This window comes from Xenopus laevis, chromosome 8L (assembly GCF_017654675.1).
Source record: "Xenopus laevis strain J_2021 chromosome 8L, Xenopus_laevis_v10.1, whole genome shotgun sequence".
NCBI classification, from domain to species: Eukaryota; Metazoa; Chordata; class Amphibia; order Anura; family Pipidae; genus Xenopus; species Xenopus laevis.
This window is the reverse complement of record NC_054385.1, coordinates 70,287,629-70,313,069: the sequence shown is the minus strand read 5'-3', so window position 1 is coordinate 70,313,069 and position 25,441 is coordinate 70,287,629. Positions and strand designations below refer to the sequence as shown.

General features: G+C 37.6%; 2 protein-coding genes across 2 annotated transcripts; both read left to right on the top strand.

Moving 5' to 3' along the window:
• Positions 1–583: 583 nt before the first annotated feature.
• cyp2a6.8.L (cytochrome P450 family 2 subfamily A member 6 gene 8 L homeolog) lies at positions 584–19,235 on the top strand. The gene is given in 9 exon segments (NM_001091780.1): positions 584–770; positions 8,322–8,484; positions 8,888–9,037; positions 11,234–11,394; positions 11,510–11,686; positions 13,181–13,322; positions 15,194–15,381; positions 17,494–17,635; positions 17,973–19,235. Coding segments are annotated over 9 exon segments (1,488 nt in total). The 5' UTR covers positions 584–590; the 3' UTR covers positions 18,158–19,235.
• A 3,123-nt stretch (positions 19,236–22,358) lies between these two features.
• On the top strand, positions 22,359–24,175 carry LOC108698953 (cytochrome P450 2G1-like). The gene is made up of 3 exons (XM_041573923.1): positions 22,359–22,488; positions 23,579–23,761; positions 24,026–24,175. The coding sequence occupies exons 1-3, from the start codon at positions 22,359–22,361 to the stop codon at positions 24,163–24,165; spliced, it is 453 nt and encodes a 150-aa protein (XP_041429857.1). The 3' UTR covers positions 24,166–24,175.
• The last annotated feature ends 1,266 nt before the right edge of the window (positions 24,176–25,441 follow it).

Here is a 25,441-nt window from a genome sequence, read left to right as displayed (position 1 = left end):
ATCAGGTGTAAACATGAACAATTTGGGCACTTTCAGTCTGGGTCTCAGGTGTGAATAGTACAGGGATTTATGGGTGTGAACAATAGAGGTGTTACAAGTGTGAACTATGCAGGGGCGGATTACAGATGTGAACGATGCAGGAGTTTACAGTCTGAATTTGAGGTGTAAACAATACAGGGGCCAGTTAATCTCTGTTCTGATACCTTTTAAATCTTACACAAGGTAAGCAGACAAACTTTCATATTGGGGGCCAGACAAGGGGGGGTTGCCAGTTGGACAGCATTGCTTTAGAAGATGTAGAAGTATCAAGGGATCCAGAATACAAGCAAGGCTAGTTTTATGGTTGGAGAAGTACTGTACTGAAGAGTTTTACAATTTAAATTATAGCCTGCAAGAAAATTGTTCCTATTTTTTTAACCTCACCTTGACATGAGCTTTTGCCAATTTACAATTAACATTGGCTGCATCTACGAGGTAAATGTACTGTAAAATAGGTCAGCAATTGTTTGGACTGCAGCCACTGATCGCAAATAGATATAAATATGTCCGGAGCCACAAACTACAGGCTTGCAAAGCAATATCTGTAGAAGATGGATACAGCATGGTTGTGGACCTTGCTGCTAACTCTGCTCATCTCCTGCATGTTAATCTATTCTACCTGGACCAAAATGTATAGAAACAGTAACCTCCCTCCAGGACCCACGCCTATCCCTCTGTTTGGAAATGTTCTGCAGATCAAGAGGGGAGAGATGGTAAAATCATTACTAGAGGTCAGTTATCTAATAGAGGAGAGTAAAACCAACTAAAATGCATATTATAGTTATGTAACCATGCTGTTAGTTGTTTATGGTATACAGGGTAAAAAACCCCGTTGGCCCCACCTGCGCAGACCCACTCCCTGCACTGCCGCTGCTTACCTCCCTCCCTGACCCTGGCAGTGGCGAGCAGGAAAAGGTAAGCGTCTGGGTGCACAAGGGGGGGTGTAGATTGCAGCTGGGATGGAGGGAGAGGGGGCTCTGCAGCTGGGGGGCCGGGGGATGGTGTGGGGGGGTCCTTGAGGCTGCAGGCCCTGTGGGCCCACCAGTCAAAGCTTTGATGGGGAGAAGGAAGTGGAGGGGGTAGGGCACAATCCAGGGCTGGAGTGGAGGTTAATCTGCCTCTGTGCACATATGCCATGGCTTAGAGCAGGGGTTTCCAACCTTTTTCACTCATGAGCATCATTCAGATGTAAAAGGAGTCAGGGAGCAACGCAAGTATGAAAAATGTTCCTGGGGGTGCCAAATAAATACTGTGATTGGTCACTTGGTGGCCCCTATGTGAACTGTCAACCTACAGGAAGCTCTGTTTAACTTTTTTATGCAACCAAAACTTGCCTCCAAGCCAGTTATTCAAAAATAAGCACCTGTATTGAGGTCATTGGGAGCACCATCGAAAAGGGTTTGAGCCACTGGTTAGGGATCACTGGCTTAAAGGGGACATTGGATGGTATATTTTTGCAGAAATGTAGCAAAACTAGTAGTGGGATCCTTACAGTAATTTCCAGTCTGTTCCAAAGGAGTTGGAAAGTCAGCATCAAAAGTCATTTGTAGTTCAAATAGCCTTGTAATATAAAATAATGGCAATAATGGCCACCTTTTAAAAATAAATAGAATAGAATGCACTAGTTGCGTGGACTGGTTTAGGGGAATTGGGCAATGAAATAAGTGGATGGGCCAGTGATGTAAATGGGCAATTAAAAAAGGAAAAACAGATAAAAAAATAATGTACAAGCATTATTTGTCAAGTATGAAATGCCCTCACCAAAAAAATAGAGGGAAATAGGTAACATTGCAAAGAGAACTAAAACAATTATACAAAGGTTACCTAACAAAGTTAGAAAGAAAGGGACAGAATATTTTGTTGTAATATGGAAAGTGGCCGTTAGCTAACTCTTGGTCCATTAATAAAACTTCAGAATCCCTGAAGTATAACTGGAAAAGCTTGGAGGTAGTAAGAGCTATGGCACAACAGGTAGACTTAAACACCACAGGGCTCTCAGGTAGAACCGATATGGTCAAATATCTTTTCTTTGCCTATCATCAGTGCGTAGGATGAATACATTTTTTGTCTGACATAAGGTAAAAAAAAAAAAAAGAACAGAGGAAAAATGTCGAATGAAAAAAGTGAGAAAAAATGCTCTTTGATTACAAGACCATTGACTTCAATCCATTTGTCCTTGGCTGTAGCACAGAGCAACTAATAATTGAAAAACATTTTAAAAGTAGCTGCTTTAAAACAAACATTTGTTGCCATGGGTTAATGCTCAGGTGCATATTTTGCCCAGCATTGTTAAAGATGTGGTTTACCTTACAGTTAACATTTGGTATGTTATAAAATGGCCATTTCTAAGAACTTTTCAATTGGTCTTCATCATTTATTTTTTATAGTTTTTTAATTATTTGCCTTTTCTTTCTGATACTTTCCATCTTTCAAATGGGGGGTCACTGACCCCATCTAAAAAACAAATGCTCCGTAAGGCTACAAATGTATTGTTATTATTACTCATCTTTCTATTCAGGCCTCTCCTATGCATATTCCAGTCTCTTTTTCAAATCAATGCATGGTTGCTAGGGTAACATGGACCCTAGCAATCAGATTGATAAAACTGCAAACTGGAGAGCTGCTGCCGTATTAAAAGTTAAATATCTGAAAAACCACAAATAATAAAAAATGAAAAGCAAATGCAAATTGTCTCAGAATATCACTCTCTACGTCATTCTAAAAATTAACACAAAAGTGAACAACCCCTTTAAATGAGTCTCACAGTCTGGTGTTTTTCCACTGCTCTCTCAGCTGCACCACTTCCTCCCCTACTTCCTAGACAACAGAAAATCAATACATACTTACCGAGATTTTCGTTTCCTGTACTGGAGCATGGCAGTGGGCACCATAGGGTTAATCCCTCCCGTCGTAGGCGGAACAGGAACTTACAAGTGAATTAATTAGCCTCCATTCCCCCCTGCCACCATCTTTTTGATTTCTTAACTCCCCCTTACCGAGGGTTGGGAAGCCTTGCCCACTGCCATGTTCCAGTACAGGAAATGAAAATCTCAGTAAGTATGTATTGATTTTCTGTTTTCCTGTTACTTACACATGGCAGTGGGCACCATAGGCATGTACAAAAGGAGCCAAGACATGGGTGGGATATGCAAAAAGTTTACTTATTTAATGCACAGTTAAGAACCGCAGAACCAAAATTGGAAAGGTTTTTTGAGTAAACATCAAATTTGTAGTGTTTGATAAAGGTGTCCCACGAAATCCATACTGCTGCCTTGCAGATATCTTCTGAAGTTACCTGGGCCCGGAGTGCCCAGGAAGCCGCTATACCACTGGTTGAATGTGCCTTAACCTGAGAGGGTACTGTGTGGGACTGGTGGGAATATGCCATTCTGATGCATTCTTTTATCCAATTAGCCACTATGATTTTGGTAGGTCGATTTCCCATTCTGGTACCTTGCGTGATTATCAGTAAGGAGTTGGATTTTCTGATCTCTTTGGTTCTGTCAAGGTAGATTTTGAGACATCTGACTACATCTAGAGAATGCCATCTCTCTTCCTCTATGGAACTAGGGTTGTCGAAAAATGTAGGTGGTATGATGTCTTGAGACATGTAGAACTTGGATACCACCTTCGGGGTGAACTCATCCAGTGTCCTTAGGATCACTTTGTCATGACCAAAGGTAATTTTGTTTGTTTCAGCCGATAGAGGGTGAATTTCGCTTACTCTTCTCACCGAAGTGATAGCAAGAAGAAACGTCAGCTTGATATTGACCATTTTGAGAGGTACTTTGTCAAGGGGTTCAAAAGGAGTCTCTGCTAGGGCTTTCAAAACGAGGCTTAAATCCCTTGGGGGAACCTTGACTTTGGACAAGGGTCTTGTTTTTTTAAGAGCTTGAACAAATCTTTTGATTAGTGGTTTGGAGCTCCAGTTGATGCCTGAGAAGTGAGAAATGGCCGTAATCTGGCCTTTGAGGGTAGAGTTGCTCAACCTCAATTCCACTCCACTTTGTAAGAATTCCACTATTTGTATTTCCAAGTTCTGCATGGGAGACATATTTCTGTTGGAGCACCAATCCGAAAATTTTTCCCAGGTTTTGTAATATTTTTCCATTGTGGAGTGTTTTTTGGCCTCTAATAGAGTAGTAATTGAACCCTCTTAAAGGCCTAAAGATTTCAATTTCTCACCTTCAATCGCCAAGCCGTTAGTGCAAGTTTTTCTGGTTGGGGGTGCATTTGTTTATGCTGAATGAGGAGATCCTGTCTCTTTGGCAGTCTCCAGTAATTCCCTTTGGCCAGCCTGAGAAGTTGAGGGAACCATACTCGTCTCGCCACCAGGGAGCAATCAGGACTACATCTACTTGATCTTCCAGTATTTTCTTGATAACTTTCGGGACCAGTACTAGTGGAGGAAATATGTACAACGGTCCCCAGCTTCAAGTTATTGAGAAGGCATCCACCAAAGTTGCCTTTGGGTCTTTCTTCCAGGAGCAAAAGGCATGCATTTTGGTGTTGAGCCTGGATACCATCAGATCCATCTTGAAAGGACCCCATTTTCTCCAGATTGTTTTGAATAACTGAGTGTTTAGTCCCCTTTCTCCTTCCATTGGGGGAGACCTGCTTAGTTTGTCTGCAATCTCGTTGTTCTTCCCTGGAATATGAATTGCTTTCAGGGTCAGTAGATTTTCTCTGCCCAAGAAAGTATAATTATGGTCAATGATAAGAGATTCCAACATCTTGTACTTCCTTGTTTCATGAGGTATGTGACCGCTGTTGTATTGTCCGATTTGATTATAACTGCTTTCATTGATATGAGAGGGCTGAAGGCTAAAAGACTCAGGTGGATCGCTTTAGCTCCCTCCAATTGGATGACTTCTGGCTCTCTTCTTTGAGCCACCAACCTTGGACTTTGTGTTCTCCCAGATGAGCTCCCCATCCTGTACTGCTTGCATCTGTGGTAATTGTGATCCAAGAGTCTATCATCAAGGGCACTGGAACAGACAGTTTCTCTGCTTGAGTCCACCAAGTTAGGCTCTTCAGTGTTTCTTTCCCCAAGTAGATGAGTTGGTCCTGAGCCCCTTGATTCCTGTTCCATTGGGACAGGAAATCAAACTGGAGAATTCTGGAGTGTAGTTGTGACCATCTGACGCAGTCTATGGTGGAGATCATTTTCCCCAGTATTTTCTGGCAAATCTTTGCTGTTGTGATGGGGTGAAGTATGAGTTGATATATTTGAGAAATTATATCTATCATTCTTACATCTGAAAGACTCAATAGCATCCTTTTGGTGTGCAGAATTGTGCCTAGATATTCTAATCTCTGGCTGGGAATAAGCATGGATTTCTCCTCGTTTATCTTCCAACCTAATTGCTCCAAGTAATTCCTTACTACCCTCAGATGATTCATCACCAAAGTTTCCATCGACTGGAATCTTCTGTGAGCCTTCAATATCGGTATGTGTAAATAGTCGTCTTTTAAATCAAGCTTTATCATCCAGTCTCCTATGGATAGAGCTGAAGAAATTGATCTTAGAGTTTCCATTCTGAATGTATGTATGTTCAGATTAGAATAACTCTGTATTCTCCATTTATCTTTCTTCGCCGGAAGAGGTCGGAGTAGATTCCTGTATATCTTTGGCCTGGATGGACTTTTGAGATCACTCTGTTTTGTAGTAAATCTTATATTATAAGCTTGAGATGTTTTGAAGCTTCTTTTGTCCTTGACTTGTCTGAAGAGGTGAAAGAATTTCAGGGTTTCTTTGAGAATTCCAGTCGATATCCTTTTGATACGGTATCCACAGCCCATTGGTCTCATATATTTTAAGCCCAGACTGCCTTGAAATTCTTCAATCTTCCTCCTAGATAAGACAGCTGGACTCTCGCACCTTCATGATTTCTTACAATTTTGGGCTCTCTTTTGAATCCCTGTAGGGCTTGGGAATTCTGGCTTCTTGTTTTCCATTGCCTAGGGTTGTATTTCCCTGGTTTATATTGCCTTGCATCTCAAAAGGAGCTACGCTGGTTCTTGTAGTTATATTTTTTGTCTCTCCTTTCCTGAGGTAGAAAAGCCGATTTTCCTGCAGAGGCTTTGGAGATGATTTGATCCAGCTTGGCTCCAAACAATAAATACCCTTTGAAGGGTATAGAGCATAAGTTATGCTTGGATTGTGAGTCTGCATTCCAGTGTCTTAGCAAAAAGGGACCTCCTAACTGCTACTGCCAGTCCCATTGCTCTGGCTGACTGCTCATTAATCCAAATTTTGTTTGCTCTAGCTCTAGTTGTGGTATTTGCTACCTCTGCCTTGCAAATGGCCCCATTAAGGAGATATGATTTCTTTAAAGTTGCATCTTGTCTTCTTTTCATTGTGTCTTTGAGAGACCCCCTCGTCTACAGGTAGCGTGGTTCTTCTGGCAACCCTGGTGATGGATGCATCTACTTTGGGTATGTTATCCCAAGTTTTTGCGTCTTCATCTGAAAAGGGGAACATTTTCTTAAATTTCCTAGAAAGAGCAACTTTCTTATCTGGCGTTTCCCACTCAGTTTCCATGGTTTTCTTAATTACAGTACCTCGTGTAATGGAAATAGATGGTTTTTCTTGGCTGACGATTTGAACATTTTGTTGCCTTTGTTAGCTGGTGTAGATTAATCTCTTAAATCTATTGTCTTTCTTATAGCTTTAATAAGTGGTTCCACCAAATCTAGAGATCTGATTCTGCCTCTTCTGGATCAGATTCTGAAATTTCACCTACTGATACTGAGCAGACAGTATCTCTTTGTCTGAAGCTATTGCTGTCATTAGCGCTGCTATGTTCTGAGTTCAGGTTGCTTCGGACTTTATCTGTGACCTGAGAAACCATATTGGACATAGAGTTGTTGAATGATTTCTTCATCCAGTCCATCAGATCTGAAAACTGTTTAGAGTTGACCCCAGCAGCTTCATCCAGGCATTTTTTACATAATCTTTTATCTGGCAATGCTGCATGTCCACATATGGTTCATTCATTTCTACTGGATTTGCTCCTTTGTTCTTCTCTGACTGGAGAACTTCTGAAGAAGAAATGTTTTTATTAAGGAACTGACACATCTCTGAGTATTCCGGCTGTTTGGCAGCAACTAGGAGAGGGAGACACTGTTTAGCAGACAACCGCGTATAATCCAATTTGGCGCGTTTTTAAAATCTTCGCGCATGTGCATGACCTTTTTGTAAGCAACAGTCTTGCAGCAGTTTATTGCGCATGTGCCGTTTTTCAGGCTTTGCGGCTTACTACGCTGATCGCCAATGGATGGCCATAGACTTGCAGTCCCTCCTGAGACTCATATAAGCCTTTAAGCTCGGTCCCGGAGCTTCAGCGCAGGCAGGGGCGATCCTGAGCCCTCTGCCGCCTGAGGCAGCAGCAGTTGCTGCTGCCCCCCCTCCCCCGGAAATTCGCTCTTAAAGTACCAGGAGCAGCATTTTTGCTGCCCCTGGCACCTAGTGGGGTGCTGCCACATGAGGCGACAGCCTCAACTCGCCTCATTGGCGAAGCACCCCTGAGCGCAGGAGATGGCACCATGCTGGCACTTAGTTAGGGGGAGTGCAGGAAGAAAAAAAGATGGTGGCAGGGGGGAAGCAAGGCTAATTTATTCACTTGTAAATTCCTGTTCCGCCTATGACTGGATGGATTATGGTGCCCACTGCCATGTGCAAGTAACAGGAAACAAACAGGTACACACCCAGTCCCACCCCTCTTTCACAGATGGATTAAATAATGTTTAAATAATTTCAACACCTGTATTGGCTTTTCAGGCAAAGGAACACAGCCTATATTAATAGAGGCTCTGTTAATAGAGCATTCTGGGAGAGACATACCTTTATATCCAATGAGTTTTGATCTCAATCTGGTGAGCACAACACATTGCACATTAGGACACGTGGTACTGTATTTGAGCAAATGGCTTGCTCTTCACCTGTTTCTTGCACTTTGCACCTTTCCCCAGAATAATATGTGAACCCTATATCTTTATATTTCCTCTCTTTGTCATTTACATTTGTACAATGATGTTATGCTTTTGGCACAGTATTTCTCTTTTCTTAGTGTAAATTTGAGCCCACATTGTTCTTTTCAGTGACAAAGGAAGTGACCACAGATGTCATTTTGAATTACTCCAAAAGTGCACTGTAATATGATATTTGTGTTTTTTTTGGCTGAGATTACAAAATATTTTCATGTATTTAAATGTTGTATTGTTTGTTTTTAAGCTTTGCCTGTATATCTTAAATATCAAATGTCTTCACTTTTCAATAGCTTAGAAAGAAATATGGCCCTGTATACACCCTCTACTTTGGCCCCAGTCCTGTTATAATCCTGTGTGATTACCAGTCAATAAAAGAAGCCTTAAACGACCAAGCAGAAGAATTCAGTGGTCGTGGGAAAATACCTTCTTGGGATCAATATTTTCAAGGATATGGTAAGTTTCCGGGGGTATATAGTTCTTTGTATAACAGTCCCAGGAAAAGACTTCATTCATCTGTATATGGGGCATCTAATCTGAGCATATGTTTCTATTTCTATACACGTTGGTAACTGAATTCAAAGTACAGGAAAAGGGTGGCAAATAAAATAATGCCTTGTTCATTTTAATCATCTTGAATAGATACTTTGCGCATTATTAAAGTTATAAAAAGCTTGTCACATTTGTAGTATAACCTTCAAAAGTGTTGAAAAATTCAATAAAAACATTTTAAATTAGCCTTTGGAGCGCCATTGTATGTTATATACCCTAAAGGAATAACCATTTGATATTTTTTCTATAAGCAATATAGATTCAATTCCAAATTTCAAATCTAACACCTGGTAAATATTTGTCTCAGGGGAAGCTTTCACTAATGGAGAAGAATGGAAGCAACTGCGACGCTTCTCACTTACAACACTTAGGAACTTTGGTATGGGAAAGAAGGGCATAGAAGAAAGGATACAAGAAGAAGCGCAGTTCCTAGTGGAAGAGATTAAGTCATACAAAGGTTGGCCTATTTTCATTTTACTTTGGATATGCATAGGCAGGTCTCATTAGATTATTATATCAATCAACTGTATAACCAGAGATTCACTGATATAGATACCATGCGTAAACCAGAATAGTATATTCAAATCAATTTACCTAAAGATATATCGCTATTACATTTGAAACATACATTGCCTGTTATTATTATTAATTGTCTAGCTTTCTGTTGGCTTAGTGAAGACCAAAAAAAGCAACACTGGAAGTTATTTTCAATATCTCATAAAAAAGAATATGACATTTCCCTGACTTTTATATGATATGAAAGGAATAAATGCAATATTGCATGTGGCACTCTAACATCAAAAGATGTATTTGCTTAATTTTGCCTATTACAGAGTAATGCAAAAAAAAAAAATCCAAAAAGCAGGTTACCTTAAGTCTGGAGAAGGTTAAAAATTGTATTCTTTATTTGTTAAAGAAACACATTTTAAATAAAAGAATTCATTATTTGAAATGTGCAAAGTGTAATTTTGCTTAAAAAAACTACGCCATAAAAATCATGACTGAATTCCTTTTTATCATGTTATCCTTAAAGGACTTAAACAGAAAATTACATTTGATCTGAGGTTTGGAAGAGACATTATAGAGGAAAGGCTAGCTATGCTATCTATTGGGTATCTATAGACAAAGTAGAATGTGCAAGCAGAGTTACAAAAAATTAAATCTTACTTACCATTATTTTCTTTTCCGGGACATCTCATCAGAATTCATTGGGTATATCCTTGTCCTACTCGCTCTCATCAAAAGAACCATATCCGAAAACTGAAAAAGCCCAATCCCACCCTCTATCCAACGTCTAGTGACAGGCTTCTAGAAACTACTGACAAAGGGATGGTCCATGCTGACATTGAGTTGTCCAGGTGGGAAATCATGGTAAATATGATGCAGTTTCCCTGAACACCTTCATGTCAGCACCCCCAAAATGGCAGGATATTGTTCCTAAAAATTTAAAATAAGAATTCAAGAGCAAATCAAAAACCACTGCATAGCAAAATCCTTGCAGAACATCCCAGGCTAGAACAATAGTGAAATAGACTATGGACTGCCGTGGTTGCTAGTGACATAAATAGATTGGAAGTTGAATGGGGAGATGCTCTCAGATTGCAGGAATCATTGGGCCTAGCATCCAGGTAGTATTCTTAATCTCATAAGTCAAATGTAAAACAAGAAAGGTAAAAAGTGTCAAAATTTTACAGAGTTACTTAGGTAATACCGAAGGTAGTTAAATTTAATACTAAAAGTAAGTTTTAAGAGCCCAATAGCTACAAAAGTGAACCTTTTCATTTACCTTATTCATAATAAACTTTTCTCAAACCATCCAAATTCCAATGACTCCAAGTGAAGCTCCAGCTCACTGCATATGTCTCTGAGCTCCCTGTATGAGATAAACTGGTTCCATCAGAAATTCATTTAAATTCAAGGAAAAACAACTGCAACCCTTCTTTCTATCCCATTATCCATATACAAACACATATATGTAAACTGACAAATACACACAGCAGCAACAATCCACATCTGGACTTTCTATAGACACCACATTTATTGATATGAACTTGTTTCCCCATTATTCAAGATTAGGGATGCACCGAATCCCGGATTTGGTTCAAGATTCGGCTGAATCCAAGCTATTTTTAACAAGTTTCGGATTTGATGGAATCCAAGAACCTGGATAAATCAAAACCGAACCCAATCTAATTGAAAAAAATCAGCACACGTGTAGACGTGCGCATTGGGTTTTTCCGCTGGCACCTCTGCATTCATGGCACTGTGGAAGGATTCTGATTCGATTCAATACTAGACTGAATCCCTGAAAAAAGGTTTCACATAATTAAGAAGAAAAATGTGAATTGTGCTATTGTGAAATGTACTATTTTTTTACAGTTAAATGATTGTGTATAGTTAAGGGCCTATTTTTTTGAGCAAAACTATACAATTTGTTCTATTCACCTATATTGCTACTATACCTACTTTATAGGAAAAATAAACTATATAAGATGATTAATTAGACCTAATTATGCTTATTTGGGTGTTTATAGCAACATGTTCTACAGTATATACCTTGCATATGCTCTTATGCTTCTAAATCTTTACACATAAATCTGGTCAATCAGTTTCCTTATGTATCAGTATCAGTATCAAACTTTCGTTTTTACAGAAAAATCTTTTGACCCAGCCAAACTCTTAGTCCAATGTGTGTCCAATGTTATCTGCTCTGTTGTTTTCGGAAAACGGTATGAATACTCCAACAAAGATTTCCATGAACTGCTGTATATGTTTCAAGCTGTATTTGAAGATACAAGTTCCTCCTGGGGTCAGGTAGATACTACACATTATACATATACATATATTGTTTTCAGAAACATGCACCTATATCATAACTTGAACAGCAAAGAAAGAACATAAACCATTTTTGTGTCCCTACCTAATTCAGCTGATGACCATGTTGCCGATTATAATGAAGCATATTCCAGGCCCTCACAGGAGAGTATTACATGAATTGAATAGAGTTAATGATTTCATTTTACAAAGAGTGAACGAGAATGAGAAGACGTTGGATCCCAACTCACCAAGAAACTTCATTGACAGTTTCCTCATCCAAATGCAGCAGGTATTACAATATGAGAAAGACAAATGTTTTAAGCTACATCCTTTATTAAAAGAAATATAAAAAAAAGTAGGGATACACCAATTCCATAATTCCCTTTTGACAAATATCAAATCTTCTGCAAAAGATTAGGCTGAATGCCGAACCAAATCAGAAACCTGATATGCATGTTTTTAAAAAAGATATTTAAGTGAACACTGCATTATTTAGAAGAAAAAAAAGTGTCACCAACAGTTTTGCATGCACCAATGACATACTGTATGAGTTTTAGGCGGTTATTTATCAAAGATCGAGTTTTTCCCTAAAACATTTGAGTTTTCAGGGGAAGTTTTAGTAAAAACTACAATTTTCTGGGATACAAAAAAAATAGAATTTTTCGAGATTTATTAGGCCATGAAGCTGCAAAAAGCTTGAATCCACAGGGCATTCCACAACCTCACTGTCCTGACTGTGAAGAACCCCCTACGCTGCTTCACATGAAAGTTCTTTTCTTCTAGTCTAAAGAGGTGGCCTCTGGTACGGTGATCCACTTTATGGGTAAAAAGGTCCCCTGCCATTTGTCTATAATGTCCTCTAATGTACTTGTAAAGTGGAATCATGTCCCCTCGCAAATGCCTTTTTTCCAGAGAAAACAACCCCAACCATGACAGTCTACATTCATAATTTAAATCTTCCATTCCTAACCAGTTTAGTTGAACATATTTGCACTTGCCCCAGCTTAATTATATCCAAGGTCTAAAGCCCAAAACTGCACTGCATTCTCCAGATGAGGCCTTACCAGGGACCTATAAAGAGGCAAAATTATGTTTTCATCCCTTGAGTTAGTGCCGTTTTTTTTTTTATAAAAGCGTTACTTTTATTTGTTTTAGTAGCCACAGAATGACACTGTCTGAAATTAGACAACTACAAAAACCCCTAGATCCTTCTCATTTAAGGAAACTTACAACACACTGCAATTTAGAGTATAACTTGCATTTATGTTATTTCTGCCAAAGTGCATAAGAAACCTCATTTTCCAGTTTGCTGCCAGTTTTTAATCTAGTCAAATAACTCTGCAAAGTGGCAGCATCCTGCATGGAACCTATAGTTCTGCACAATTTAGTATCATCAGCAAAAATAGAAACAGTACTTTCAATGCCCACCTCCAGGTCATTAATAAACAAGTTGAAAAGCAAAGGACTAAGTACAGACCCCTGCAGTATTCTAACAACACTATTCAATTAGAAAATGTTCCATTTACCACCACTTGTTGTAGTCTATCTTTTAGCCAGTTCTCTATCCAAGTACAAATACTATGTTCCAGACCAACATTCTTTCATTAAACCAGTAACCTTCTGTGTGGCACTGTATCAAATGCTTTAGCAAAGTCTAAGTAAATCACATCCAATGCCATCTTAGAGTCGAGGTTCCTGCTCACCTTCTCATAAAAAGAAATTAGGCATTTCAGTACATAGTATTATAAAAAATATATTTCAATGAGATAACCTTTTTTTACAGGAGAAGGAAAATCCTATGACCAAATTCCACAGGAAGAATTTGATATGCACTATTATGAACCTCTTCTTTGCTGGGACAGAGACAGTTAGTACAACCTTAAGACATGGATTTCTTATACTACTGATACATCCTGAAATAGAAGGTAAACAAGAAGGATAATGAGAAAAAGAAGCATAGCAGTAAATGTTATTGATAATTGAGTTTTAAATAACATTAGATTACTCCAAACCCTTACAGTTTAAAAAAGTGCTTGTTTTAATCTGTGGGTGTTGAACACATCCCAACCTTTTGTCTTTTCATAAATTTTACACTTTCTTGAATAGCGCTATGCTGCCATCTTGCTGTCAATTCACCAAGTATCCTTGCGTCTTACTGACCAAGCACATAGAAAGCTTCATGTTGATGCCAGCACTGCTTGTGCCCATCGTTTGTGAACCGTTCTGAGAGCTTGCCAGTTTGAAAGCCCTGAAATCTAAAGATTGCGGCTCTTGATGGCACTCTCCAAGACACGCAGATGTCTGCAATGAAAAGCAGATATCATGTCAGATCACATTAGGATAAAGTTAAAATAAATGTTTCTCTAAACAAAGTTCACCACAAGCAGCAAAAAGAAACAGGGAAGACCTCCGATCTTATAAAGTCTGACAAACCTAAAACATCAAGGAGATCAGATGACAAGTAAATAAGTATCACTATTCTACATAACCGAAGACTGATTGATATCAAGGCTATCAACAACTATTACGAAATTTATAATTGTGAAATTATAAGAAAGTGTCCACTTTACCAGAGAAGATTTCTGGAAGCAGAGCTGAATGGGTTATGTAACAGGAAATCTATATTAATGCAACAAAACAAAGTTAAAGGGAAACCATACCTGCCCAATCACCTTAAAATCAAAGCTAAACAGTCAACATGTGCAAATGATTTGTGTACACTTCAGCTACTTGGAGTGATATTTTAGACAAACACCTTGTCTAGTGTTTACTCAAGAGTTTGTTCTGCTGTGATCACTTCAAAAGCTGGCTATTCTGATGAGCAGTGGTGTAACTATCAAGGAAGCTGACCCGCACCTGCAGGGGGACCGAGGGGGTTTGCAGTATGTGCGCCGGGGCTTGGGCTTCCAAAGTTACGCCACTGCTGATGAGTCCAAGATTTAGCCCGTCTTTGTTAGGTGATGCTTTTGGTGTTAGTGTACATGGGTAATAGGCTTTAAGATCTGGCACTCTTAAAAAAGAAAAAACCTGCATAGGTGCAATTTTTATAAAACCCCAAGCACAAGCCAGGGGTGCAGGTTTAGTGATACCCAAGAGATCATGGGGCAGATTTATCAAAATGAGAGTTTAGAAATCAAACCAACATTCTATTCATTCCTATGGAAATTTTATAGGGATGCACCGAATCCAGGATTTGGTTCGGGATTTGGCCAGGATTCGGTCTTTTTCAGCAGGATTCGGATTCGGCCGAATCCTTCTGCCCAGCCGAACCGAATCCGAATTTTCATATGCAAATTAGGGGCGGGAGGGAAATTGCGTGACTTTTTGTCAGAAAACAAGGTAAAAAATGTTTTCCCCTTCCCACCCCTAATTAGCATATGCAAATTAGGGTTCGGATTTGGTTCGGTATTCAGCCGAATCTTTCATGAAGGATTCGGGGGTTCGGCTGAATCCAAAATAGTGGATTCGGTGCATCCCTAAAATTTTATAACCATATTTATCATATGGTGAGTTCTAACTTTCACCCATTGATAAATACAATTCTAAAAATCCCATAGGAATGATTAGAACATGGGTGAGTTTTTATTTATTACGCTCTAACCTCACATTTTGATAAAACTGCCCCCAAATGTCATAGTTCCCTGCACACCTCTACACAAAGGATAAAAGCCTTTCTTATATATTATATATATTTCTTACTGTTTCTGCCTAGAAATAATGTATAAGCAGATGCTGGACAAATAGATTTAACATTTAAATGTTACTTGTCCTATTAAGCCTACTCAATATTTTACAGTAAAGCTGCATGAGGAAATAGACCGCGTGATTGGACAAGGGCGTTGCCCAACTATGGAGGATAAGAGCAAGATGCCTTACACAGATGCTGTGATCCATGAAATACAGAGAGTTAGTGATGTAATCCCTATGAGTCTTCCACATTCAGTAATGAAAGACACACAACTCAGAGGCTACACAATTCCCAAGGTGGGAGGTTTGAAAAGTTTTTTGTTTTTTTTAAATATTTACTTTACAGGGCAAGTGGAAGAATATTTATTCATTACATTATAAAGGGACAGATTTAATTCAGTGAGAAAAAGTTATCTCATGGTTTATCATGTGAAAACTCATGGACGACATGCAATTTGAGATACAATTAAATTCAGAAAAACTTATCTTGCTATTTATCATGTGAAAACTCTATTGAAGTCTATGGGGAAAAAATGGAACTGACTTTGGAGAAACTTTTTTCCTCCTTGAATTGAGTTTTTACCTGATAAACCATGAGATAACTTTTTCTCACTGAATTGCATCTGGCTCAAAGTTTCTAATACAAAGGCCTGCAAGGGCTTTGTTGTGCAAGTGTAATGTACTGTATTAACATATTAAAATTTTTTGGCTGATGACAACATGATTTTGCAATAGTCAGCATGGCTACTTTGCGTTGCTGATGTCCTGGTTTTAATTCTGATCAGGCCTATGTGATATTTTTGTACCTCATTGTGTTTGTCTAGGTCTCATCCAGTCTTCAAATATTAATACATTGCTCTTTCCAGCTGATTTACAATTCCTTGACAATGACACATTTCCATTCTTCTTTGAGGACCCATACATAATGCAATGCATAAAAATGCAAATTGCTAAAGTTTTTCCACTGCTTGATGCTAAGGTCAAGAAAGAAATGTACCCCAAAGATGGCCAAACAAATCAACATATTATCCCAAAATGCAAAAATCAATTCAGAGAAATTGCACTTTGTGCATAAAAACGCACACAATCTTGTGCATGGATGTTTTGTCGTAACAGACAAAGCTGTGCTGAAAATTGCCAGAGTTGGGTATCTGTCACTTCCACCATGTACTTGTATGCACAAATTTGATGGTATAGATCACTACTGTAGGGCTGTAAACATCTCTGCTGGTAGACTTTGTTCCATTTATAAAATCAGCAAAACTACCCTTTTAATGCAGGTTTAAAATGTAATCCTTGTTAATACAATGCATGCTTGTAAAAGCAGCTCAAGTAGGAACAAGTATAAGGTCCCTGCCCTTGTAAACCCATGATTCAAAGCAACGTTGTATCACATTCCTCCCTTTAGTTTCCAGTGTTCAGCATCTTATAAAACAATCACTGATAGAAATGCACCAGCATTAAAAAGAGGGACACTGATATGATCTTTAGGGGCTGAGTCACAAAAGGTCGATATTCCTTAACGCACAGTTTTGTGCGGTATTTAAGACGCGGTATTTAAGGAACGATTCATCAAAGTATTTTCACATGTGTTAATAGACATATCACAAGCGTTAATTCTACATTTCTGCACAACGGTATTCTAATCGCATTGTGATATTTATAGAATAGAATAAATCCTAACGCACTATTCACTAACATCTTTTAAGCAATAAAACCATAAAATAGTGCGATAATTACTGTGAAATTTAACAGCTCCCAGGAGTAGGCGTTACTAAACAACATCAGATGGATTAATAGAGGAAGATGTAGTGAGGAGCTGTAGGGCAGCATTTAAAGACCTTTATGAGGAACTGGAGACTTACCTACAGCCACATTTCCCTGATACCTTGGGCAGATCCAGAATGCACTACGTTCTGTGTCATGGAATTATATTAAGTTTCCCCGTGAAAGGAATGACTAGAATACTATAATAAGAGACTTCTAATCTGCCAGTGGCATCCCGAAAATCTTAGATGCTATAGATTGCACTAATAACTTGTGACAATATCAAATGCCTTAAAATATCGCACAAAATAACGCATGCTATAAAATACCACACACAATTCAGCTAAAATGAACGTAATAATATCACTTTTTAAGTTAGACAAGTCAACTTTTAGTGAATCAATCATTAATTCTGAAAATAAAGTGATAACATTTTTAAGGCATGCTATAAATAACATTCACTTTTTCGACCCCTTAGTCAGGTAAAAAATAACACACTTGTTTTTTGTGTTTGGGATGTGCCATTTACAGAAGAATTTATAAATCTAGCAAAGTGCTTAGCAATGCAACATGTGCAACTGAATAGTCTAACAAGTTTTAAGTTAGATTTTTAACATTGTTTTCCATGTTTTTTGTGTTTAGGGTACTGATGTCTACCCCATGATCTGTACTGCTCTGCGAGATCCTAAACAATTTGCTACTCCCAATAAGTTTAATCCTCAGCACTTCTTGGATGACAAGGGCAACTTCAAGACCAGCAATGCCTTCATGCCATTTTCCACAGGTATAGATTAGACTAGAGAACTAAACTGAAATTGTTGTCTGTGTTTGTCTTTCAATCTAAAAACAAATTAACTGTAGCAATTACAGATAACTAATCAAGTTCTGATTATTTCCGTAAGTTATTTTTTCATTTCAATTGAAAATATCAAGCAATGTACAGTAAGAAGGTGGATATTTGCATGATTCCAACTTGTAAGCACAGTAAGAATGTATCAATTCAATATGGTGTCACACCTTAAGTGTCTTGTAAAAGCAAAGGTTTCTTATACTTATAAGAAATTATAAGTTATTATAGAAAATGACAACAGCTTTATGTTTATCTTCATTTTCCAAACCAGGAAAGCGGATCTGCCTTGGGGAAGGTTTGGCTCGAATGGAACTCTTTCTTTTTTTAACCAACATTCTACAGAACTTCAAGCTACATTCAGAAAAGCAATTCACAGAAGATGACATTGCTCCAAAAATGCAGGGCTTTGCCAATTATCCACTCTTTTATGAATTTTCACTTATTCCACGTATATAACCTTTTCAGGATATCACTTTATTAAGCATGATGTCCCATGTTTTTTCAAAGTTGCAGAGGAAAGACTCTGTATGAGATATAAATGTGATTAAAGCACAGGTCAACCCAAATGGGGTGGGGGTGTCAATATGTTAGGCACCCCCCTAGTAAATATAATGGCTTACCTTAGACCCTGGTTTTTGTTTAGGTTTGATGGAAAGTGCACTGGCCATGAGAACTATTCTTTGTGAACTGTGCCGCCATCTCTTACAATACTCTTGGCTACCGAGAAAAGCCTGCATGCACAGCAGTGTAAAAATCTGAACTTCAAACTTAAAGTTCATATTTTTATTTTATTGCACACGCAGGCTGATCAGAAATGCACAAAGGATCCCTGGGGCATCAGTAGAGATGGCGGCATGGTTCACATAGAAAAGTACCCCAGCCCGGTGCAGGCAAATCATACTAAAATATGGTTGGTGCCTAAAAAGTCTACACAGAAAGTATTTTTAGTAACCCACAAATGGGAATTTTCCCATGTCATACTGTAACTGTCTTTGTTGTAACATGATAATTAGGGGAGATAAATTAATTTTTCTTCAAGAGGCTATAGATACTGTTCCTTTGCAACTTATACAACACAGGGGTGATATAATAATATAAGTAATTTTTATCGGAGAGGGCCATCCAATTGTGTTTGCAATAATTTATTTTGCAAAGCTAGGTTTCCATCTAAGTAACTCAGCAGTTTCCTAAATCCTGCTGGAAGAATATCAGACAGGAACAGTGATATGTTAAACATATTACACATTCATTTTCTTTAATATAAGAACTTCTGTTTCCATACAGTTTTGTATTTTTTTTAATTTAGCTTGAACTATGTTTCACTATGTCTCACCACTCTGCCTCTTATGCTACAACGGTGCAAATGGAACCCCAAATATCATTAGTGGTGCAGATGGAGCTGCAGATGCTGGCACCTTGGCTCAAATTGTCCCCAACTGTCCCCAAAGATTTATTTTGCAATGTAAAATGATACATGCAACTTGGAGTACATTGTTTGTGTATAATTGTGTATAAATAATACTTCTTTATTCAATGGCCAATCTGCTTATTGTGCCATCTCCTACATCGTTCCCTACTGACTTAATTGGTTAGAAACAAATAGGGATAAGAAAATAGTATTTGACTAAAAATTACCCCAATAGCCAATGTGGCAACCATCCATGCCGAATTTAGTTTAAGTCACAAACACAGACTGGGAGTGGAATCTGGAACAAAGCTGGGCAAACAAGCAGTTGGCAAAGTGACTGTTGGGTGTAGCTGATAGCAGGCCTTGATTCTTGAGGCATTGTTGGCCAAGTGCAAGAAAACTATGAAAGATAAAGAAAGATAAAAACGTGCAACATGTTTGTGACAGGGAAAGGAAATTAAGAGAGGAGTACTGCAAAACTTTTTTGGGGTGGGTTACAATACAATAACATTCAATTTCCAAAACATATATCACAGCACATAGTGGAACAATGTTATATATGCAGTGTGATGTTGATAACACTATGTTCACAATGAACAATAAGCAAACATATGTATCAAGATAAGCTAAGCAGCAAACAAACGATTGTGTGAACTGTACCTGCATTGTATGCCAGTTATTAGCATAATGTGTGTCAACACACTTTTTCCAAGATTATTACTTTTTAGACTATTATTCATTTTTATCCTAATGTTCTAAAAGATATTTAGAAGTTTAGTAGACTATATCAAGAGTAGGGCTAGGGCCCAAGTACAGGTGGCTTGTCCTGGTTCCCATTTTTTGGAATGGATTGATTTTATCTAAGGTCATACAGATGAGTTTTTTGTTGAGTCAAATCCAAATGAATTTTAGATTTAACCAGTTTAATAGCCAATACATAGATTTAGCTACACTAAGGGGCCGATTCACTAAATTCGAGTGAAGGATTCGAATGTAAAAAACTTCGAATTTCGAAGTATTTTTTGGGTACTTCGACCATCGAATTGGTTAAATTCGATCGAATTCGATCGAATTTGAACGATTCGAACAATTCGAAGTAAAAATCGTTCGACTATTCGACCATTCGATAATCGAAGTACTGTCTCTTTAAAAAATACTTCGACCACCTACTTCGGTAGATAAAACCTACCGAAGTCAATGTTAGCCTATGGGGAAGGTCCCCATAGGCTTGCCTGTGATTTTTTGATCGAAGGATTTTCCTTCGATCGTTGGATTAAAATCCTTCGAATCGTTCGATTCGAAGGATTTAATCGTTCGATCGAACGAAAAATCCTTCGATCGTACGATCGCAGGATTTGCGCAAAATCGTTCGACTTCGATATTCGAAGTAGAACGATTTTAGTTCCCAGTCGAATATCGAGGGTTAATTAACCCTCGATATTCGACTCTTGATGAATCGGCCCCCAAGTCTTGCAGCTAGACATATATTATTTATTAACATTCTAGTATATGCACCTTTTTTATTTAATATGCAACAAAACAACAAAGAACAGATTAAAGAGAGAGAACAAAACTTTTGCATGGGTGGTACAAACTACAGCTTTCCTTTCACTGTTGCTGGGAGTTGTGGCCTATGTTAATGCTGCAGGATGGATATTCCTTATTAAAGGTTTAAGTGGGGTTGGATAGTGTATGTTGGTTCTGCAGGCTCTACAAAGCAAATGGGTGGAATGAAGGTAATTAAACAAGAGGCTGACATGCTTAGGAAGATGGGGGGGGGCATTATGCATCCTGAAAATGATGGCCTAAATCAGAGGTATTAATGGTAAATATCGGACTCTCCAGTTGCAAGCTTCATCATCATCATCATTTTGTATTTGCCCATTTAGGCTCTAAATATAGCAGAGATTTATCTATAAATAGTCACCTTGTGGCTTAGACACGCAAGTCCATTTAAGGGTGATTCCGAATTTACAGTGGGCTAGCACACCAAAGGTCCAATTGTTCCAATATAAATTGCAGCAACAAGTTCTTTAGGCCATTAATCCAATCCTGTAAGCTCTGAGGTTGCACACATGAGCAGTTTGACATATGTGCATTTGTGTGCCAGCAGATCTTATTGTCCAGTGCAAGAATGAACGCACACACATCTGAAATCCAACGAGAAGGACACAGTGAGATTGATCCAGCAAACAAATTCCACTCTGGTCACGTGGACTAAAAGCATCTGAAATAGGGAAGGCGCATTCAATGTGTAGCTGCATCATAAATGCAGGGTAATCTCACACACAGGATGCCAGTTAAAAGTCCGTATTTATTGAATATACTTTAAAAACATTGAGTATTGCAAAAAGTGGATGAGCTGGGCAGGGGAGTGCATGGCTCTACACATTTTGTGACTGCATGGGTCACTTCATCAGAAGCCAAAAGCACCCCCTGCTGGCATAGTATTTATAAACACTAAAAAACACACACACACACCAGGTGATTATTAATCTGGTTAAAAACACTGCAGTCAGTATAACGCCTGTCAGTTAATAAAGGAATGTATGTATGTAGAATGAAATAAATATGGTTATAACCTAATATATTCAGGTTACGAAAATTATTTGTGTATATGTATACATTAATGTATATAGATTTAATAAATAAATATATTTGATAAATTCAATAAATGTAATTGATGTGTTAAATGAATTATGTACAAATGAAATATCATATATGTAATAATCTATGAAATGAATAAATGTAAGATGCCAGCAAGGAAAAGTTTATAAAGTAGGTAAAGAGCTGTCACCAAGGGAATAGGCATGTGTATATAAGTACAAAATACAAAAAATAACAAAATAATATATAAATATAAAAATACAAAAATTACTGAGGTATAGACATGGAGATAATAATATATGTGATGAAAATAAGTATGGTGGAAGAGGGGGAATAGGGGGAATGGTTGCTCAGTCAATAAAACAACTGAGTTCCCACTCCCTATTGATTGCAATGAATCTAGGAATACAAAGAACTGCTCTACTACTGTAGTCCTGAAACACATTGTGTTCCAGTGGCTTGGTGGCCAACTTGCACTTATATTTGCTTTGTGGATAGTATAGCACATTTTACCTTTCCAGTTTCCAATGAACTCTCCCTCACTGTGCAGCATGTTTATGTTTGCCAAAGGTTAGAATTAATCTGGCCAGAAGCCATTGTCTGATCAATATCAAGTGCCAGAGGCTACAAAGATTTAGAAACATGGAAACATCATGGTTGTGGACTATTCTACCTGGAATAAAATGTATAGAAACCGTAACCTCCCTCCAGGACCTACAGTACTCCTATCCCTCTGTTTGGAAATGTTCTGCAGATCAAGAGGGGAGAGATGGTAAAATCATTAATTGAGGTCAGTGATTGAAATGAAGGTATAACAAAATCTTTTTTTGCAGTGCTAACAGTTGTTTTAGTAAATATATTGTAAAAATATTTGTTCATTTTTGGTGGGTTAAAATCCATTACAAAATAAGAAAAACAGCCATGCCAAAGCACTTCCTGCCTGATTTCATGTTAGTCTTTGTATAGAAGTTTAGTTGTTAAAAATTGATATTTACTGCCTTTCTTGACTTGCTGTTCTTTTATTTTGAATATATATCCCTCTTGTTGAAGGGCAGCTATATTATTTTCAGATTATTTGTACACAATCTTGCAAATAGTTACCAAACATTTATCATAGTCATATGAAAAAGTTTGGGAACCCCTCTCAGCATGCATAATAATTTACTCCACTTTCAACAAAAAAGATAACAGTGGTATGTCTTTTATACCCCAGGAACATCTGAATACTGTATAAGTGGTATACATGTCTATACATTTAAAAAATCCAAAATAGTTCCGTCTAAAGCAAATTTAGCACATGTTGACTATTTCTAATCAGATACTTTCTCTTTAAAGGCTCTCAGTCCATCCTGTACAGTATATTGCTTGCAATTTCTTTGTGACACTGAGATATTAACAATTAATATTGCCCTTGCTGCCACATTTATCTCATAGAACTTAGAACTAGTTGGTCAGGTGTTTGAAACAAACTTGATTACTAGACCTGGAAAAAATGTTGTGCAAGTTAATGCAATGACCACCATAAATTCAGAAGGTTGCTCTTTATTTTATTTTTATGTTTGTCTGTGTGTTTGTGTGTAATTGTTGATTTATATAAGTATGGTGTTGTGTTAAAAAAATTCATCAAGGTCAGCCCTTTCAAATGAACCCACCCCAGTGCATGTAAATACTGTATATGCCAGTACCTAAAGTAACTATCTATGGATACAAATGTGTTGCTTTAATAAGTAGAAAATAAATTATTCAAAATGTACCCACCCTTTAAGGCAAAGAAAGTATCTGATTCACTCAGAAGTTTATACTTTCTCTGATAAAGGGTACACATAATATACAATAAAATGTCATCCCAATGTAATATTCAGTATTTCTTCTTAACAATAGTTTGGAAAAAAAATATGGTGATGTATATACTCTCCACTTTGGCCCCAATCCTGTCATCATTTTGTGTGGTTATCGGGCAACAAAAGAGGCTCTTATTGACCAGGCAGAAGATTTCAGTGGTCGTGGTGCAATGCCAAGTTTTGATCAATATTTCCAAGGATATGGTAAGTTATTGCTCTCTCTCTCTGGAGCATGTTTGGTTTTAAACCCTGTCATGTTTATCAAACAGCCCTAAAATGTGTCTTAATTTCCAATCTAGGAAGTCATTCTGAGGCTATGGTTGTATGTGTGATGGGATATCTTTTCTAACAATAAGAAATACAAAGGGGGTTATTTAAGATTGCTCAAAGATTGCTTTACGGTTTTATTAACTTTAATTCAGTCTAATTTATGACAGTCTAACTCATAGCTAATGCATTGGTTCACAGGTGTCATTTTTACAAATGGAGAAGAATGGAAGCAGCTGCGATGCTTTTCCCTTACAACACTAAGGAATTTTGTCAACGGAAAGAGGAGCATTGAAGAAAGGGTAAAGGAAGAAGCACAGTTCTTGGTGGCAGGGATTTAGTCATACCAAGGTTTCCCTATAATTCTATTTTTTTTCTAATTCAAATAAACTAGAAATTTTAACTTGAATGTTTGCTTATTCATTAAAAAATAAATAAAATCATGACCAAAACTTGAATGCATCAAATTCATATTCTACTCAACATTTTCAATGGGTCTACAAACTCTGATTGGCTTCTATATAAACTCATAAGCTTTTAGACGCCAAAGTTTTACATTCAAGTTTTTCAATTTTTTTGTGCTTAATAAATATCAGGAATTCAAGTATACAGTATGAAGCAATAATTCAGTTGGTGAGTTTTAGCAAAAAAATTGATAAATCATCCGCTTAATTTATACATAAATAAACTGGTTTTGATTAAAAGGGAAATGTCATATCATGATTTTCCTTAACCAAAAGTACTCCTATGGGTTTTCTCACCTTTAAAAGGGAGAATAAAAGCAAACTTTTGGTAGACTTGAATTTCCTGCACTGGTTGACCTCCAGTAAGTTATGACATTAACCTTTATTTAAATAAAATGTGTATTTTTTTTCCTGTGCCTTACAACAAACTCTATTGTGTTTTTTTACTTCCAGAAAAATCATTTGATCCAACCACTATCTTAGTCCAAAGTGTGTCCAATGTTATCTGCTGTAATGTTTTTGGGAAACGTTTTGAATATGCCAACAAGGATTTTCAGAATCTCCTTTCACTGTTTCAATCTGTATTCAAAGAAGCAAGCTCCTCCTGGGGTCAAGTAGATATTATACTGCTTAAATATATTTTTTGTATAATTGAACAATCACACCGGAGTCTGACCAGTTCGATTTTGAACTAAGATGGCCAAAAATGCAGATCCTGAGTGGACTGGGAATTCTCATGCAGTTCTGGACCAGTATATGAAAATACCACACATGGATGCTAGACAAAGTTTGGATAAAAATGACTGATCTTTATCACGTAGTTCATGTGTAGCCAACTTGTGTTGCATCATCAATTGTGTGTGCTGTAAATATTGTTTGTATTTTACCAATTTTTGTATATCTATAGTAGTCTGGACAGTGGGGATAAAAAAAATCCCTGCACAGATTTCTCTTTTCATATTTAAACCAGTTAATGAATATGTTTCCAATCATCATGAACCACATGCCAGGTCCTCATAAAAACATTTTCAAGAATATGAATAATCTGGAAGATTTTGTTTTACAAAGAGTGAAAGAGAATGAAAAGACTTTGGATCCCAAATTGACAGCTTTCTCATAAAAATGCAGCAGGTAATGTAAACAAACGCATGTG